At 35.7% G+C, this 18,047-nt stretch overlaps 1 protein-coding gene across 2 annotated transcripts; it reads left to right on the forward strand.

The window, feature by feature from the left end:
• Positions 1–5,362: 5,362 nt before the first annotated feature.
• Positions 5,363–15,012, forward strand: LOC135206759 (CLIP domain-containing serine protease B15-like). Of its 2 annotated transcripts, none has more exons than XM_064238253.1 (11): positions 5,363–5,512; positions 7,731–7,869; positions 8,460–8,573; positions 9,345–9,515; positions 10,729–10,829; positions 10,975–11,008; positions 12,528–12,651; positions 12,803–12,910; positions 13,178–13,332; positions 13,641–13,813; positions 14,543–15,012. In XM_064238253.1, the coding sequence occupies exons 2-11, from the start codon at positions 7,785–7,787 to the stop codon at positions 14,711–14,713; spliced, it is 1,236 nt and encodes a 411-aa protein (XP_064094323.1). In that variant the 5' UTR covers positions 5,363–5,512; positions 7,731–7,784; the 3' UTR covers positions 14,714–15,012. The 2 variants fall into 2 exon arrangements, with proteins under 2 accessions (XP_064094323.1, XP_064094325.1); XM_064238255.1 differs by having other exon boundaries at positions 5,399–5,544.
• The last annotated feature ends 3,035 nt before the right edge of the window (positions 15,013–18,047 follow it).

Raw genomic sequence — 18,047 nt, forward strand, 5'->3', positions numbered from 1 at the left:
GTATAATCTTGTGCTGCATATTCGTTTACTATTAGCTACTGCCTGTTTCTTCTTGATCAAGGCATACCACTTCTGAACTACATAGCATTCTGCCTTCGAAATTTCCTCCAAAACCGTATCAACATTACCTCAAAACAGTTTTATGACCCGTACTGTTACGAGCTTTCATCTTATCTGTGTTTGTTTGGTTATGATATTCAAATAGTTATATCGTTTGTTTTCTTAACTGCTTAAAAAAAAATTAACTTTACTTCTCCGAAATAAAATTATTGGAAAGAAAAATTAAAGATTTCTTCACAAGAATTTCGTTGTCAGAACATTTTGTCCCTTTAAACGTGGTTTGGAGTTCAGTGATTCAAATTATCGGGCAAAAACGGGAACAGCACCGTAAACACTACTATTATCACCGGTAACAGTTACTTTATAAACAGTAGCAACAGCAGAAGTAGTAGTAGTACCTGCTAGTAGTTGCAGTTAAAGACGGAAAATTTAAAGGAATTAAGAGTTTTAGCCAAAACTTTTATTTCTTAATCCCAAAATCCCTTATTGACGTTGTCATACTGTGTAACTGTTTCTATTTATAAAATAGGAAATTGGATAAGAAAGAAAACATGGAATTGTTTTTTCTATTTTTAAAACAGGAAATTGGATAAGAAAGAAACAAGGGATGGTTTTATCTTTGTAAATACTTTTATTCACTTTTACACGAACGCCTTTGATCCTATTCAAGTATATACTGAAGAGATGTTGTATACCTATAGAGTATATGTGGGTATGCGCTACTCGGATGTACGGTACGAGCTCATATAGTTTTACTATTTATTTAACTGTTACTCTCGCAATGTGATTATTTTTGTTTTTATCGAAGTGACTCATCCGCTTGACGGGTTTACCTAACACGCCACATCCGGTCTTAGAGCACCGCGAAACTAGTTTCTTTCTTCTACAACCTTTTTAAAGTTCTCATGAGCCCGACTACTACTACAATTACGTACCTGTACTGTTTAACCAATTTCCTGTTATGCTTGACGGATGGAAATGTATTTTTTTCTTTTTTACGACTTCAAGGTCTCGACGGAAACGTCATCTTAAGTTTTCTAAGACTATATTTACACGAAAATTTATCCTCTGGCGCAGTGATTAAAATTAGAACGCTATCATTATCATTTTGAAAGCTGATTGTGACTCATATAGGTTGTCTCACCACACCCAAGCAATTCTGATTTCTCCATTAAAAATGCTTTTAGAGAACGCTTTGTTTGTAAACCTCACGGACGGAGGAACAAGGTGATTTCTTTCGTAACAAGAATGACAAAGACGGAAACCGTTTGTTGAAAGCGGAAACTAATAATGATGAAAAAAAAAAAGGTTAGTGTCCTTAACTGGGCATTGTTGGCATTCGTTTATTATAGATATATATATTATATATTATATATCTATATATATATATATATATATATATGTATGTATGTGTGTGTGTTTAGAAAATTATGTGTAAAATTAATGAGAACAAAATTCAGATAATAATTGCTGAGAATGAACTAAAAATACTAATATACATAATAAGGAATGGATATATGACGAGCAAAGCTAAGTTATTAAAGGAGACTGTGAACTGTAACTGACCAAGAAATGGACAGAATTAGGCCTGACCGGAGGTCCCCCAATGATAATAACTGGGGATGATAAGTATAATGATGAAGAGAGAGAGAATAATAAACGAATGGAGAGAGAGAGAGAAAGAATAACTTATTCATGATTTTTCTGCATGCTTTTCCATGCGGAAATAAATGCTACGATCCCTCGTTATTTTCTTGGTGGTTAGAAGCTCGGGATGCGAAAAAAAGAAAAAATGGAGGGCAATTTCTTTTACCAAGAAATCCCTGGTCGAGTTCGTGGAACTGATACGCTTCAAGAAAATAAAGAAAGTGATTTAACGCGGTCTGCATCCTTAGGTTCCCAAAATAGAGACAACTTTTGTTTAACTAACAGTGATACTATGAAGTTGGAGGCATACAATTTTTCGGCTTAGTTTTCTATTTTATAGATATTTTTCGCCTGAAAAGTAAATAGGTAAATGTATAATCATTAAAAAACAAAAAAGGAAAAATAAATAAATAAATAACACATAAAAAGAAAGAAGCAGATATATATATATATATATATATATATATATATATATATATATATATATATATATATATATATATAGATAGATAGATAAAGCAGGAACGTACGATGTTCTAATTCATGTTCTACAGCCGAGGAAAGTTCTCGCTAAATCACACGCAAATAGCGAATGCATTAAATTACCCAGAGAAGCAGTTCTCTAAACCACTTGAATATTTTGTATGTTTTTATGAATGACGGCGGCAAATTGAATAAACGATCTGACCTTCATTTAAAAATAGTCACACCCACCGAAAAGGACAAGTAAATGAAAAGATACGTTAAATAGGTATTCAAGGTGACTAAATCTAAGCATTTACAAGTTCTAATTTCGTGCTTTATACTCACACACACACATCGAATAATAAGAGCGCCTCAGTGGCGTGGTTGGTTTGGTGTTTGCTTCTCACCTCGGTGGTCGCGGGTTCGATTCTCGGCCATTCCATTGAGGAGTGAGAGAGGTATATTTCTGGTGATAGAGGTTCACTCTCGACGTGGTACGGAAGTCACGTAAAGCCGTTGGTCCCGTTGCTGAATAACCACTGGTTCCATGCAACGTAAAAACACCATGCAAACAAACAAGGTGACTAAAGTCAAGAATTTACAAGTTCTAATTTCGTGCTTTATACTCACACACACACATCGAATAAATCTTGATAAAAATTAACAATGGAAAACGAATTTATATTTACTGCGATTCATTATTGTCTGAGGAAATGTCATATAAAAATCATGTATGATAAATGGAATAATCAAGAGCAGGGATGTCAAACTCAAATTCTTTTCGAGGGTCAATTATGCGCTTGGTTATGGTCTCGAGGGACATAAAAGATTTGGTAGTTACTTATTCCTTATTCCCTATGACTCATTTATCAAGATTTGCAATAAAAGAGCCTTATTGCCAGCAATTATAATATGAAATAAATTATTAAAAATTATTGTCATATGAATGAAATGTAAAATTTATTAAGTCTCGTTTTAACAGTTTTGTAGCTTTTGTTGAATTTTCCTTAGTTCTAACAGTTATAGTAACTCGAGTTGAAAAATCTCTTGGCACCTCGCGGGCCACTTAAGACCATCCAGCAGGCCACATTTGGCCCTCGGGCTATGAGTTTGACACCCCTGTTCAAGAGAAACATATGATTTGCGAAAATTTTGTTAATACCTCCTCCCTAATATATATACATATATACATATAAATATACATATATATATATATATATATATATATATATATAGATATATTATTATATAATATATATATATATATATATATATAATATGACGTCTTTTAAACGATTACAGGATGTTTCTGATATAGTATGAGGTTCATTTTACCTTGAAATTGCTAGTTACTAGAGATACGTTAGTACCAGCGCCTAGAAGTTTTAGCGAATTTTAGGATTTAACCTCATACCGGTCAACTCTATTTCATGCTGCATGTGAAGCGTGGAAAATAAATATGCAGGGTTATTTCATCAATAGAACTTCATTTGTGACCCGTTTTGGACAAAATTGCAACTTGGAAACCATACTCCAACATTTAAATATCAGTTTACGAAAATTACGGACAAAATATCTTGATTCATGACCATAACACTGCTGTGAAACGTCTCAAACAAATGCCACATCGGTAACTTGTTGTAAACTCATCACAAACAGTTGAAAACAATCAACTAGCTATTAATCGTCTTCAACTGTGTTTCAGACGATTATCCAGCCTTTCTCAAAGATTCGTTCTCGACTTACGATCGCCGACTTGTTTTCAACCTGCTTGTGATATTTAGGCAATAGGTTTCCGATGTGTCTGTGACGTGTTTTTGCTGTAGAAAACCAACCAAACTGAACTTTACACAACTGTAGTTTAGATAGTAATGGAACTGCGAACCATAGCGTCGGGGTGTGGTGGGCCGTAACAAATTTCTATAGATGATATCCGGAGCTCACGGTTACAAGATCTGAAAACGAAATCATCTGACTGATCACGGCATTAGTTGCACATTCCTGACGAATGGATTCGAAGACGTAAAGGATATCTCGAAGTGACAGCAGTAGCATCAGCAATAGTAAATTTACGTGACAAATCCTATTTTCTTGGGAAAATAATTGTGTCACAGTACAATGCTGTTGATCCGCGCTGTTTTGTCATCCATAATAACGGGGTTTGAATTACCCGCGATTTAGACATTCTTTTCTTTAAAATGGAAGAGCATTTTCACCCGCGTTCCTGATCGTTAATGATGAGGTAAAAAAAAAAAGAATGATTAGACAAGTACGTAATAGAGCAGGAAATGCTACCTAAGTTAAGTCACTACAGAGATTTCACTGCCAAACTTAGTCATTATTCAGACTTAAAATAAATTCCAAGGTGAGTTATTATTTCTTCCATTTCCTGGAATTATAAGATTATAATTTTCTTTATGAACCAAGATTGCATAAGATACGTTATATTAATTAGACATATAATGATTGTATTGCATGGAGACCAGAGAGCGAAAAGCGCAATTCTATACCGATATTCATCATATCCACCATCAGTAGACGTAACAATCATTATTATCCATAAAGTAATCCATCTAATAATCAAATTAATGAATACATGCTATCCGGCACTCCTGTGGAACATGGTAGAGGGTTACTGCCATGTTCTAGCACAGGTTCCATACACAACAGATGGCTTTTAAGTGAAGAAGAAATGGAAAATAAAGCATAAAGATGGCTGTTGCATCATTGACTACTGCCTTTCTTCCATTCTTCTCCCTCTCCCCCACCCCCTAAGATAAATTTCGAAAGATTAATAACAATTAAATCGTGAAATTCACCAAAAAAGAAAAAGGAAAAAAATATTGATGCATAATAATCCAAAACCTTCAAATGAAAGCTGCTGTATGTGTTCTTTATTTCAAAATATCACTGCTTAGCAGAAGTAAACAGTAAGAAAATGTGCTAAAAAAGATACATTTTTGGTGCCCTCGCCACGGATATCCTGGCTACGCCAATGAAATAAGCATCCCGCCAATTTGTCTTATTTATCAGAACCAAAACATCAAACACGCAGAGAAACGGCGAGACCTTTTTCCTACTTTGCCTTTGCAAAACAGGTCTTGGGTGCTCATCTCCGAGTGATCCCCAAAACCAGTGGAGGCGGCAGGTATTCCCCGGTATCTCCTCGACTTCTTGGTACGCGGTGAGAGTTGTCTTCGGCCTACCGGACGTTTAGGGGTCACAGTCAGGAGTTTTACAGTGGCGAAGGACAACGTGTGCTTAGTAGTCGCTCCGTCTTTCTCTCGCTGAGGAGGTTCTTTTGTTTAGTGTCTTACGCTGTGCCTCATTCCATTCAGGGGTAAATTATTAATGTGAATTCATTCTTTTGAGGTAAACACAATATATATATATATATATATATATATATATATATATATATATATATATATATATATATATATATATATATGATTTATATAGTATACATATAATTTGTGAGTGTGTGCGGACGTGAATGAAAATCCTTTCATTCGTAGTTTGAAATCATATTCGCAGCAGGCTACAAAGTGACATGTCCGCACACAACCATATTACACAATATTATCAGTGGAGTGAATTAAAAATGAAGTGCCTATTTGTGCATTCATCATTAGTGAACGTCTAATGGCCGAAAATACACGTAAACAATATTTCCACAAGACGAGTAATGCCAGTTTTCACAAAAATCAATTTATTCTAATCTGTATATATCTAAACACTGGGCCGAGCAGATACATGGGTTATAAAATTTTCGCAGTCGAAAGACTGGTGAATTGAACTGGACACTGAATTTTTTAAGATAAAAGGCGCCAGATAACAGCCATAGGCCTATGTAAATTTTAAAAGAAGGAGGAAGTGAATGAAAGTTAAGAGAGATGTCATTTATTACCACTCCGACAAAAGCCAGTGTGCCCAGTGTTTTGAATATGTTTATTGTGTGTTTGTTTTTATATAAATGTGTTGATGTATATACATGTATATTTGCATATAAACTTTTGTGCGAAAGTTATCTGCATGTGTTTAGGCGCATTATAGTTTTTTTTAATTGGGTGAAGTGTGGGGATGGGGGAGGAGGATACGAGTGAGTCGTTCCGAAACCCAAGATCATGCGTTACCAAACCTGGAAAACCCCTGGAAGTTACCTGATTTAGAGTAGGGGTGGGGGTGATGTTATTCCTCCTTGGGAGATATTTTCACGCTCTTCTTTTGCTACGGGGCTATTGCAAGAGAGAGAGAGAGAGAGAGAGAGAGAGAGAGAGAGAGAGAGAGAGAGAGAGAGAGAGAGAGAGAGAGAGAGAGCAGTTCAAGTTCATATGATTTTTAAATTCAAATGTGGGTGAAAGTTTTTTCTTTCTATTTTGTACTGCCTCTTGCATTAAATGCGAAAGGTGGATATGAAGTACCGTGAATATTGAAGTCCATTTCCAAGAATAATACTATAACCATTTCTTGCATAGATAGGGCTGTTTGCTTACTGATACACAACACTTCGTTTTGTTTTTGTTAACTTTCACTTGCCCTTCCGAGTTTCTGTCATTTTTTGGGAAGGAAATGACCAACTCCTAAAGATAATTATCGAGGTTATTCCCCGCTGCTTGCCATTTCCCCTTCATCTAAAATTACTTTCAGTAATTGCCCCCCACCCCTCAACTCTGTCGTTACGGTGTTGCCATCGTTTAGTTTATGACAGGATTTGGGACAATTGCCAAGTAGTCCTGAGGCAATGGGAGTGTTTTTTGTGTACGAGATCGCTGATATATATAACCGTGACGTTATTTTTTTTTTCAATATACCAATATTGAATTACAGGAATAATTCAGAGTTAGAAAATGAATTGTTAAAGGAATGTTTGGAATTTGTTCAGATGCTCTTAATCAAATTGCCCTAGAAAAGTCATATCTGGCAGCATTGTATGCTCTGATAGGTAGCCGTTGTTATTACTAACTGACGGAGGTACATAAGGAAGCACAATACACGCGCTTACATTGACCTAAGGATTTCAAGGAAGTTCCTGTAAGAGGTTAGTGCTGTCAGTGCACCTCACGTGGTGCACTGTAGGCATTACCAAAGGGTGTCTCCGACAGCTGTACCCACTTTTATAGCCTTTTAATTTTTCTCTATTCCCGCTTCCTTTCTTCAGTCTTGCAGTCTATCTTCTGTGTTACTTGTTAGTGCAACTGTAGGGTTTTCCCAGTTCCAACTTTAGATTCTTGTCCTTCATTTCCTCTAGTATTTTCCGGCTCTTCATATTGTCGAAAGAATCAAACTCCTTTTTACTTGTCTAAGCGCTTAATGGCCGAAAGTACCCGTGCTTGTCTTGACACCCTAACTTTCATAAAACTTAATTGAAATCCAAGGAAATAAATGATCTATTCTAGTGTTTAGATATAACTTACGAGAAATGTTTACTTCAAGCACTAGTTCCGAGATTAATCTACTGTAGTACTATTCTCATGTAGTGCAGCTTCAAAATATCTAAACGTCTTTTTGCAAAATCCTGTAAGCGCTCCTTCTTACGGTGGAAACTTCTTTTACAGAATTACTTCCCTGTCATTGATGCACCTTGAGCATTAGACCACATTCTACGCGTCATGTCGCCTAATCTGTATGATCCTCGGAGAGTATTGGTCATTCTGGTTCTGGCAGTGTTGGCTACTCGTACTAACGCCCATTTTGGTAAGTTTTGTTCTGCCTTTCTTGCTTCATGTTGTGTTCTGTTGTGACTAAGACTGACATCATCTCCAGGGATGTGCTTGTTGAAACTGGAAACTACCAATATTTATTATTATTATTATTATTATATGATATATATTATATTATAATAATAATAATAATAATAATAATAATAATAATAATAATAATAATAATAATAATAATAATAATAATAATAATAATAATAATAATAATAATAATAATAAGTCAGTATCCCATGAACTTACATATCAAGAACAGAATAAGTATTCCAAATGTGAAGAAATAATGGCAAAAAAGGAAAAAAGTAAACAACGATAAGTAACTTATGATTACTAGCAATGCTCAGATATAAATAAGCAGATAAAATAGTAAATAAATAAATAAATAAATAAATAAATAAATAAATAAATAAATAAATAAATAAATAAATAAATAAATAAATAAATAAATAAATAAATAAATAAATAAATAGGTGAAGTATGTCCACTTGAATATCAGCTGAAGGAACAAATAAAAACTAACTGTTGGTATTTCTCAGACCATACGTCTTACTTTACTTTTTTTTTTTTCAGGAAGCTGTGAGGACCACTCGACGTCATGTGCCAAATGGAAGGCTTGGGGATTCTGCGAAACCAATTTGCAATTCATGGCCTTCAACTGTCCAGTAACCTGTAATATCTGTTTGGGTAAGCACGACGGAAAACAACTCACGAGTAGTACTAGTTTCCTCCTGTAGTGAGGTGGCCTCTTCCTGACTGTCTGGTTTTTAGATATGTGACTGCTTTCATTTGACGTTGTAATGTCTTTTCTCTCGTTTTCAAGTATGATGTGACTGCGTTCATTTGATGAAATAATGATCTCTCACGTCTTTTCTCTCGTTTTCAAGTATGATGTGACTGCGTTCATTTGATGAAATAATGATCTCTCACGTCTTTTCTCTCGTTTTTTATGTGACTGCTTTCATCTGATGTAGTAATGATCTCTCACGTCTTTTGTTTTCCCCTTTTCTCTCCTTTCTCTCTACACCAGGAAACCACGACAGTGGAGCAACAGTCATTTATACCAAAACTATATGACTGGTTAGGCCAGCAGAGGATGCTTCGTTTTTTAATGAATGTTAATAGTTATGCTAAGAATTATTCTTTACAATATTTTCTGTATAAAACTTCATTATTAAAACACAGATACGTTCAAATACTACCGCAAATATTCTTTAGGTAGTTTTAAAAATTAACTGGTATACAAAAAATTGATGATTTTTTTTAGATCAAGCTGGCCTTATGCGAGCGTTACTTTATTCTTTATTTCTATTTTATTTTCTATTTTGTATTTTTGTTTTGAATTTGGTTTACTTCGAGTCATGCGCACAAACTCTCCATATTTCAATCTTCCTGCAGAAAATTACTGTCCGCCCTTCCTTGGCCATCATTTTTTTTTTTTTTTAATCTTCCCACTAGATCCTGGATGCTTCGACCGGAACCACCACTGTTCCCTGTGGGCGAGAAGGGGCCTTTGCCGTGTCAGGCGTGACATCCAGCAGACATGCCCCCACTCCTGCAACATGTGTAAGATTCCAGATTTTCTGACGGCTTCTCCCACTGCCAAGAGCATCACAATGCCCGATTTCGGTAAGCCACGAACGCGCGTTCGGATTCGTACGATGTAAAGTTATGGGGAGGAATGATAACTGATAGTATGAATGGTAGAATGACGGAAGTATTTTGATGGTAACAGATAAGCATCGAACTCTGGAGTTGAAAGAGAAATCAGATAGGAGAACAAATGTATTTAAGACATCTACATACAGTTTCGGAGCGTCATGCACCAGTGTGGAGACTCTAAAACCTGTTTGTTCTCCAATTAAGCCGTTGGCGTAAAAGCAACCGCACGCATTCTGCAAAAGTCCTTGAAGCAGAAATGGAGGTGCATAAAGGAAATATTAGATCAAGCTGAAAGTGAGGGAAATTTCCAAAAGGAAGCAGATGAAATGATGTAGCTTAAAGTAGAAGAGACGTTAGAATTTTCAGATTGTTAGAACTGTGCACATAAAACTGGTGAAGGTGAAGTTTCCTCTAAGTTCCTTTATGTTTCCTCAGTTTGTAAGTGTGACAGAAAATAGAGGGTGCTTAGGAAGTGCCGCGTTAATTAGGTAGAAATTTTGAACTTAAAAGTCTCAAAACATACAGGATACACAGATTGCGAATAAAATAGAGGCGAAAAACAAAATGCAACCGATTTGAAGTATTGATGTTGACAAATAATTTTTGCAAGTCGATAAAGTGTTTCAGACTTTCTTCTGCCTGCTAATGGACGAAGATGTTATTCGCCGTAGGGGGTTAGTGCCGTCAGTGCACCTCATGCCGTGCACAGTAGGCATTACTTAAGGTTCTTTGCAGCGTGTCTACCGCCCATAGCTGCAACCCCTTTCGTTCATTTTACTGTACCTCCTTTCATATCCTCTTTCCCCCATCTTACTTTCCACCCTCTCCTAACAAATGATTTACAGTGCAACTGCGAGGTTTTCCTCCTGTTACACCTTCCAAACCTTTAACTTTCAATATCCTTTTCAGCGTTCAATGCTCTGATAGGTCTCAGTGTTTGGCCTTTGACCTAAATTCTATATTCAATTCAATGCAGCGAAGATGTTACTTCTAGGCACAACTTTCAATGGAAACAGATTTTTGTTTCGAAATATCACTCGTTAATATGAATATATATATATATATATATATATATATATATATATATATATATATATATATATATATATATATATATATATACATATACATACATATATACTATATACATACACATATATATAAACTATTTTTTATTCAGGATGTGGGAAGCCAGTGGTGACTCCTGGGGCCGCGGCAGGTAGAAGAAAACGGCAGATAATTTTCCCAAATGAACTATCGGGTGTTCGGGGCATGCCAGTGGTGAGTGGCGGTGATGATAATGATGATGATGATGATGTTAATATTTAGAATTCGATGGATGAATTATATACAGTGTCTGTTATAAATTTTGAAAGTTATTAAAACTTCATTCAAGTTTAATTTAGTTGTCATTCCTTCTTTTCAGCGAAATGTACCAAGAGGAACAGCAGCAATTGCAGGTAAATATGTAATATATATATATATATAATATATATATATATATATATATATATATATATATATATATATATATGCCGTTGGAGCATATTATCTCTTGTGCGATTTCTATTGAAGTCAATGACAATAGGAGTATTTGCAGAGACTATCTTTTTTATTTAGATTTTGCATCTGTCTGTAATACTTCTAAATAATATGATTAAAAAAAAAGATAATCTCTGCAAATAATGCCATTGACTTTAATAGAAACTATATATTTCCACATTCATGAGATGATTTTTGTCTCTTTTTAAGATGGGACTTATTCAGATTTTACTTGACTTCATTTCAAATTGCAAGTTTATTTTTATCAACAATAACACAAGTGCACTACTTCCTATCCTTTACGGGATTAGTCCGTCAGTACACTTTATGCAGTGCACTGAAAGCATTACTTAAGGCTCGTTGCAGCGCCCTTTAGGCCACTAGATGCAAACCCTTTCATTTCTTTAACTGTAACTTCGTTCATATTCTCTTTCTTCCATCTTACTTTCCTTAACCCTCTTCTAACCATTGTTTCATAGTGCCACTGTGAGGTTTTTCTTCTTCAACACCTTTAAAACCTTTTACTGTCAATTTCTGTTTCACCACTGAATGACCTCGTAGGTCCCAGTGCTTGGCCTTTGGTCTAATTTCTATATTCTATTCTAATATTCTATTCTTTTGCTACGTAGTTATGTAAGATGAAACGCTTCATTCTGGTTTAAGCTTGTCTTCATTTTACTGGATTATTATAATTATTTTTTTTTCTTTGGTCTATCACAGTCCTCCAATTCGACTTGGTGGTATTTGTAGTGTGGGGTTCCGGGTTGCATCCTGCTTCCTTAGGAGTTCATCACTTTTCTTACTATGTGCGCCGTTTCTAGGATCACACTCTTCTGTATGAGTCCTGGAGCTACTTCAGCCTCTAGTTTTTCCAGATTCCTTTTCAGGGATCTTGGGATCGTGCCTAGTGTTCCTATGATTATGGGTAGAATTTCCACTGGCACATCCCATATTATTATTATTATTATTATTATTATTATTATTATTATTATTATTATTATTATTATTATTATTATTATTAACCAAACAAAAACTTCTTTCAGTTTCTTCTGAATATTGAAAAAGAAACCCACAAATTCAATTTGTAACTTGTTTACTTCTAAGTATTTACCATTTAGTTTTACTCCACACTCGAGTACTTTCAGGGCCCTTCTGTGGCCCATTCTCAAGAGATGTTGGGATGTTAGCCTGGGTCAAGACCCAGGCTAACATCCCAACATCTCTTGAGAATGGGCCACAGAAGGGCCTGAAAGTACTCGAGTGTGGAGTCAAACTAAATGTAAATACTTAGAAGTAAACAAGTTACAAATTGAATTTGTGGGTTTCTTTTTCAATATTATTATTATTATTATTATTATTATTATTGATTGTGGTGTGATACAGCCTGGTATCATTCATATTCACTGTATGAATATTAAGAACGTAATGAAATTTCAGGTGGCTCGACTAGACCTATGGCTACTGGGGTTGTTAACGTCAACGAAACATTTTGTGGGGCAACTCTCATCCACGAAAGATATTTGCTGACGGCTGCACACTGCGTGCTGGATCCTGACAGACCGTAAGTTTACTACCTATACACGTGTATATATACTCTTGTCATAATAAAAATGTATAATTTTCTTATGAATCTCTCCCTTTGATATTTTCATGTATTCTCGCGAGCCAGCTCTTATGCGTTGAGTCTAATTCTCATTGTTATTTTCGCATAGTGTGAGAACAGTTCGTCTGGGAGAATTGGATTTCTCAAGGGATAACGAGGAATTTTCAAAGCCAGTGGATTACAGAGTGAAACTTATCACCGTTCACCCGGAATTCAAGTAAGTTTACGAACCATCCAGAACCCAGGTATTATTTGACGTGAAAATACCTTCTTTGGAAATTATTTCTGTGATGTTTTCAAGTTCAGTTTTCATGTGATTGAATTGAAGTTTAATAAGTTGCAAAGTGGTCCTATCGGTGCCTGATTGAATATTTTGAAAAGCTAAGGAAGCTTCTAGCTCGCCTGAAGTAGTTAGTTTTTGTATGCACAATGTTTAAGGGCGCCAAAGATACAAAATCATAAAAGTTTTCCTCTCTTTCTCAAGGCCAAATTCCTTAGAGCGATACAACGACCTCGCCCTTATAGAAACAGTGGATAACGTTCAGTTCAACGACGTTGTCTATCCTTTCTGCCTTTCTGGCACCAGACCGGCGAATGATGCTACAGTAACTGGGTCAGGATTTGGATTTACAAATAACAGTAAGTTACAGATTATTTTAAAATTTTTTTGTAATTATGGGAGTTTCCTGTGTTATAAGGGACATGTTTTGGTTTTTATTACTGATTTGACTTCGCCAACTCCTTCCTCCAATGGGTTGAGAATTAAGACAACTCTCATGGCTTCATATGTTTGTAAGCTAAGTTGGTAAATATGGACTGAGACGAAAGAAATGAGATAGACACAATTGAAAACACTACCTCTCCCCAAGTACTGTTACAAATACCAGTTTTACACAGAGTCATTACTGAGTTTAGTTCATCTGATCCAAACTTCTCTCTCGGAACAGCCAATCGCCCCACCCACGTCCAAGAAGCCATCCTGAAGGTGGTGGATTCGAGGCGGTGCGAGGAGCTTTACAACAACGAAGGCCTAGGGCAGACTCTCAGGGCACTTTATCCCCAGTCTATCCAGGGCAGGGACGTTATCTGCGCGGCATTCCCCGGGAGAGATGCTTGTGAGGTGAGGCCAAAATTAATGACTTTCTTTCTTTTTTAAATTCTTCAGCTGCATACCCTTATGGACAGGGTCTATAGACTATAAACCCTAGAGGAAAGGAAAAATCAAACGCAACAATAGTCAAAGAACACTGCCTTGTGCCCTGTAGGGGATAGTGCTGTCAATGCACCTCACGTATGGTGCACTGTAGGCATCATAAAAGGGTGTTTGCAGCATCCCTTCGGCCCCTAGTTGCATCCACTAGTTAGTCTTTACTTTATCTCTACTCCATGTGCTTGGCTAGACATCCAAAATTTCACAAAACAAATCAACGCTTCCCTATTGAGCACTACATGGTTTTAGGTATATGCTTACTAAAACACCAGATAATATCATACCTTTATTACACGAGGATTTAATTACCTGTCTCTTACTCATCTTTTGAATGATTTCCCCTTATTCCTCTCTTAAGTTTTCTTCTTACTTTCCCCTAATTTTTCCTCGTATTCCCCCCTTAATTTGGCTTTTATTTCCCCTTTAATTTGGCCCCTATTTTCCCTTAATTTTCGCCTATTTTCCATTGAATTTCCCTTAATTTCTACTTAATTTTCCTCTATTTTCCCTTATCATGCCCTTATTTTCACCTTAATTTTCCTCTTATTTTTCACTAAATTTTCCTCTTCTTTTTGATCTTAATTTTTCTCTTATTTTTCACTTAATTTTCCCATAATTTTTCCATTAATTTTTCTTCAGGGTGACTCCGGAGGACCTCTCTTCCAAGACGTGGACGGACGGCGGTTCCTCGTCGGTGTCATAGCTCAGGGCATTTCTTGTCGGGGCAACGGTGTTGCCAGCTTGCCCGGTTTCTACGTCAGCGTGGCAGACCACACAGATTTCATCGACAGCGTCATTTACTCAGAATGATTAGGCGTCAACTTGGAGGGTCGAATCCTTCGTTGGCCATCAGTGAATACATATCGCATCCCAATTCTTCTTCTAAATGAAATGTTCCAGAGAATATACACTTTCACTTTCACACATTCCTTTTATCGTGTCTAACTCTGACAATTTAAATGAGCAAGAAATCAATTCAATCGTCCGACAGATAAAAATGCAACTGTGTTGCATAGCCGCCTTTTATATTGTATATCTAATAATAATTAATACTTCTGTTCCTTGACCATTTGACTTTACCTAAGATAAATGTTTTATGGGATGTTAAAGCTTTTTCATTACCTGCATCATAAAAAAATGTCCACAACTGAAGTTGTGATGGTATTCCAATAACTTCCAAGGTAAACATAAACTATGTCATTGAACCTGAAGCAAACAGAAAATGCAATGGAAGATGAAAAAAGAAAAAACTTGTTTCTCCTCTGTGTATGTGGTTTCAACTCTCTCTCTCTCTCTCTCTCTCTCTCTCTCTCTCTCTCTCTCTCTCTCTCTCTCTCTCTCTCTCTCTTATTAGAATAGGAGAATATTATCGTTAGTTTTAACAAATTATAAAAAAATGTCTTTTGATAGGTGTGCAGGATTTGAATGGAATTTCCTTATATGTAAACTGGAGGATAAATAATCGTTTGATGTGATGAGAGGTGACAATATTGTAGTGAACTGTCCTCATCTATGTAGTTTTTTTTTTTTATTCATAAATTCCCTTCATTTAACGGCCTTCCTTGGTGAGTTAAACCTGGGGTGACTAAACTAATCCTGTGGCAGATTTTAGAATTATTGTTAGTTATTTCTTTCTGGCAACGCCAGATGGGGAGGTTGGCGGGTGAGTGGGTGCGTCTGTTGGAATTTTGGATTTGTTGTGGTTAGGTAGGTTGTAAACTCGCTCTCAGGCTAATGTGTCGGCCTCTCTAATTAGGATAGTTGTGAAGTTATTGTGTGCCCGTTTTTCCATCGTAATAAGGTAAGAGATTACAAGCTATCTAGGCATTATTATGGTGTCCCACGTGACAAGTGAAATGCTGAAACCGTTTACTGGTGAGGGAGATTTACATGGTAGTAGCAAGGCTCAAGAAAGTTAAATTGGTAACAAGCTGCAGAAAATTTCTGATGTGGCAAGTTTTATTCAATTATACTTGTATTTAGTGTAAACTGATGCAGAGCAAACTGCTGCTGATGCTACTGAGCGAAAACTATTAGCGGCGTTTACTTCTAGTGCGTTAATAGCTTTTGCCAAATTGTCACAAAATAGGTGGACTGGTGATCTCTAGAAGTATATGCTAATGAGCTGAGAGGGTTAGGTGCATTATTTGGTTTCTCAGGTACTAGCCTGGAATAGTTGGTTGTTCTATCGTTTGTTATTGGTTTTCCTGACAAAATATCTTGTAAATTACAACAGACTGATATAAATATAGAGTTGCTGGTGGGCCAGTAGAATTTAGGGTCAGAAGCTGTGCTGCAGTTACTGAGCAATCAGTAAGCAAAGCAGAAAATTCACAATTAGAGGAGACTTTTTAATTGCTCAGCAACTCGTAAGCAAAACGGAAAGCTCGCAATAAGAGGAGATTGTTGAAGTAATTACAAAAGAAGACTTTAATGCTACATTTGATGGACAATATTGGACAGTGGAATGGAAATGGAAGTCTAGTCCACCAGTTCTCACGAATGAAACAGATTACTATCAGAAAAGGTTGCAGGGCGACAAGTAACAAGGTTTTGAAGTAGAGGTTGAGCGATGGGTCGTAGAAGGTATTTTAGTGGTTGGGGGTTGGGGCGGGGGGGCGGGGGCGGTGTCTGAACACAGACTCAAGAAAAACACAGGAATAACCAACAACAACAGTAAAGATAGGTGAGGAGGTATGGATAAAACCTTCAGATGCAAAATGCACATAAATGCACATGGAAGTGGAAGAAAGGAAAGTTAAGGGGCATAAATTAAAAAAAGACTACACACACACACACACACACAAACACACACACACACACACACACACACACACACACACATATATATACTATATATATATATATATATATATATATATATATAACTTGATCACGAAGTATATAAAACTTGTAAGTTCACTGTAAAGTGTCCCTCATTACCTTATTTATATGGCCTAGTCAAAACTCATAAGGAAAAGAAAACCTATGCGCCCAATTATTAGTACTGTAGGATCAATTGCTTATAAACTATCTAAATATCTTACTAAATTGTTATCCCCGCTACTAGGAACTGTATCTAATTCACACATCCGGAATTCTCTTAATCTTGTGGAAAAATTAAATAACATTGTACTAAACCCTAGCGACATCTTTGTCAGTTTTGATGTATATTCCTTGTTTACAAAAGTCCCTATTGACTCTATGCTAGAATATTTAAGTAATGAACTTCTACTGCATGAATTGCCTATGTCCGTTAGTCACATAATTTCATTGATTAAGTTATGTATTTGTGATAGCAGATTTATTTTTAATGGAGAATATTACCAACAAATATTTGGTATGGTCATGGGTAACCCTTTATCACCTGTCCTTTCAAACTTATACATGGAATTTTTTGAGAGACAACACCTCCCGAATATCACACTTGTCCCCTTTAAATGGTACAGATATGTAGATGATATCTTAGTAGTCAGTAGTCTTACCTGTTGGTATCGATGTAAATGATTTATTGTTTAAATTAAATAATTTAGTGCCATCCATAAAATTCACTGTTGAAATTGAAAATAACAATGTCATCCTTTTCCTAGATGTATTAATACATAGAGAATCTTTCCAATGTAAATTCAGTATTTATAGAAAACCCACAAATAATTTAACATATGTACATTTTTTATTCTGTCCACCATATTAATATTATTAAAATTTCAATTTTTTTCTTTCTAAGTTCCTACATGCTTTGCGTATCACGAGTCCACATATCTTGACCAAGAAATAGAATACATAAAAAAGAGAATCTTTCCAATGTAAATTCAGTATTTATAGAAAGTTTAACATATGTACATTTTTATTCTGGCCACCATCTTAATATTAAAATTTCAATTTCTTCTTCTATGTTCCTACGTGCTTTGCGTATCACGAGTCCACAATATCTTGACCAAGAAATAGAATACATAAAAAAGATAGGAAACGATCTCTGCTACCCACCTCATTTAATTGATTTATGTTATCAAAAAGCTCACAAAAACTTTTATAGTGTTGCTATTAATGAAAAAGAAATGCCTAAAAATGTACTTAGCTTACCTTCCTTTCGTGGATTTGAAACCATAAAATCAATATTTAAATCGTTTAATGTTAATGTAGT

This window comes from Macrobrachium nipponense, chromosome 31 (genome assembly GCF_015104395.2).
Source record: "Macrobrachium nipponense isolate FS-2020 chromosome 31, ASM1510439v2, whole genome shotgun sequence".
Taxonomy (NCBI): Eukaryota; Metazoa; Arthropoda; class Malacostraca; order Decapoda; family Palaemonidae; genus Macrobrachium; species Macrobrachium nipponense.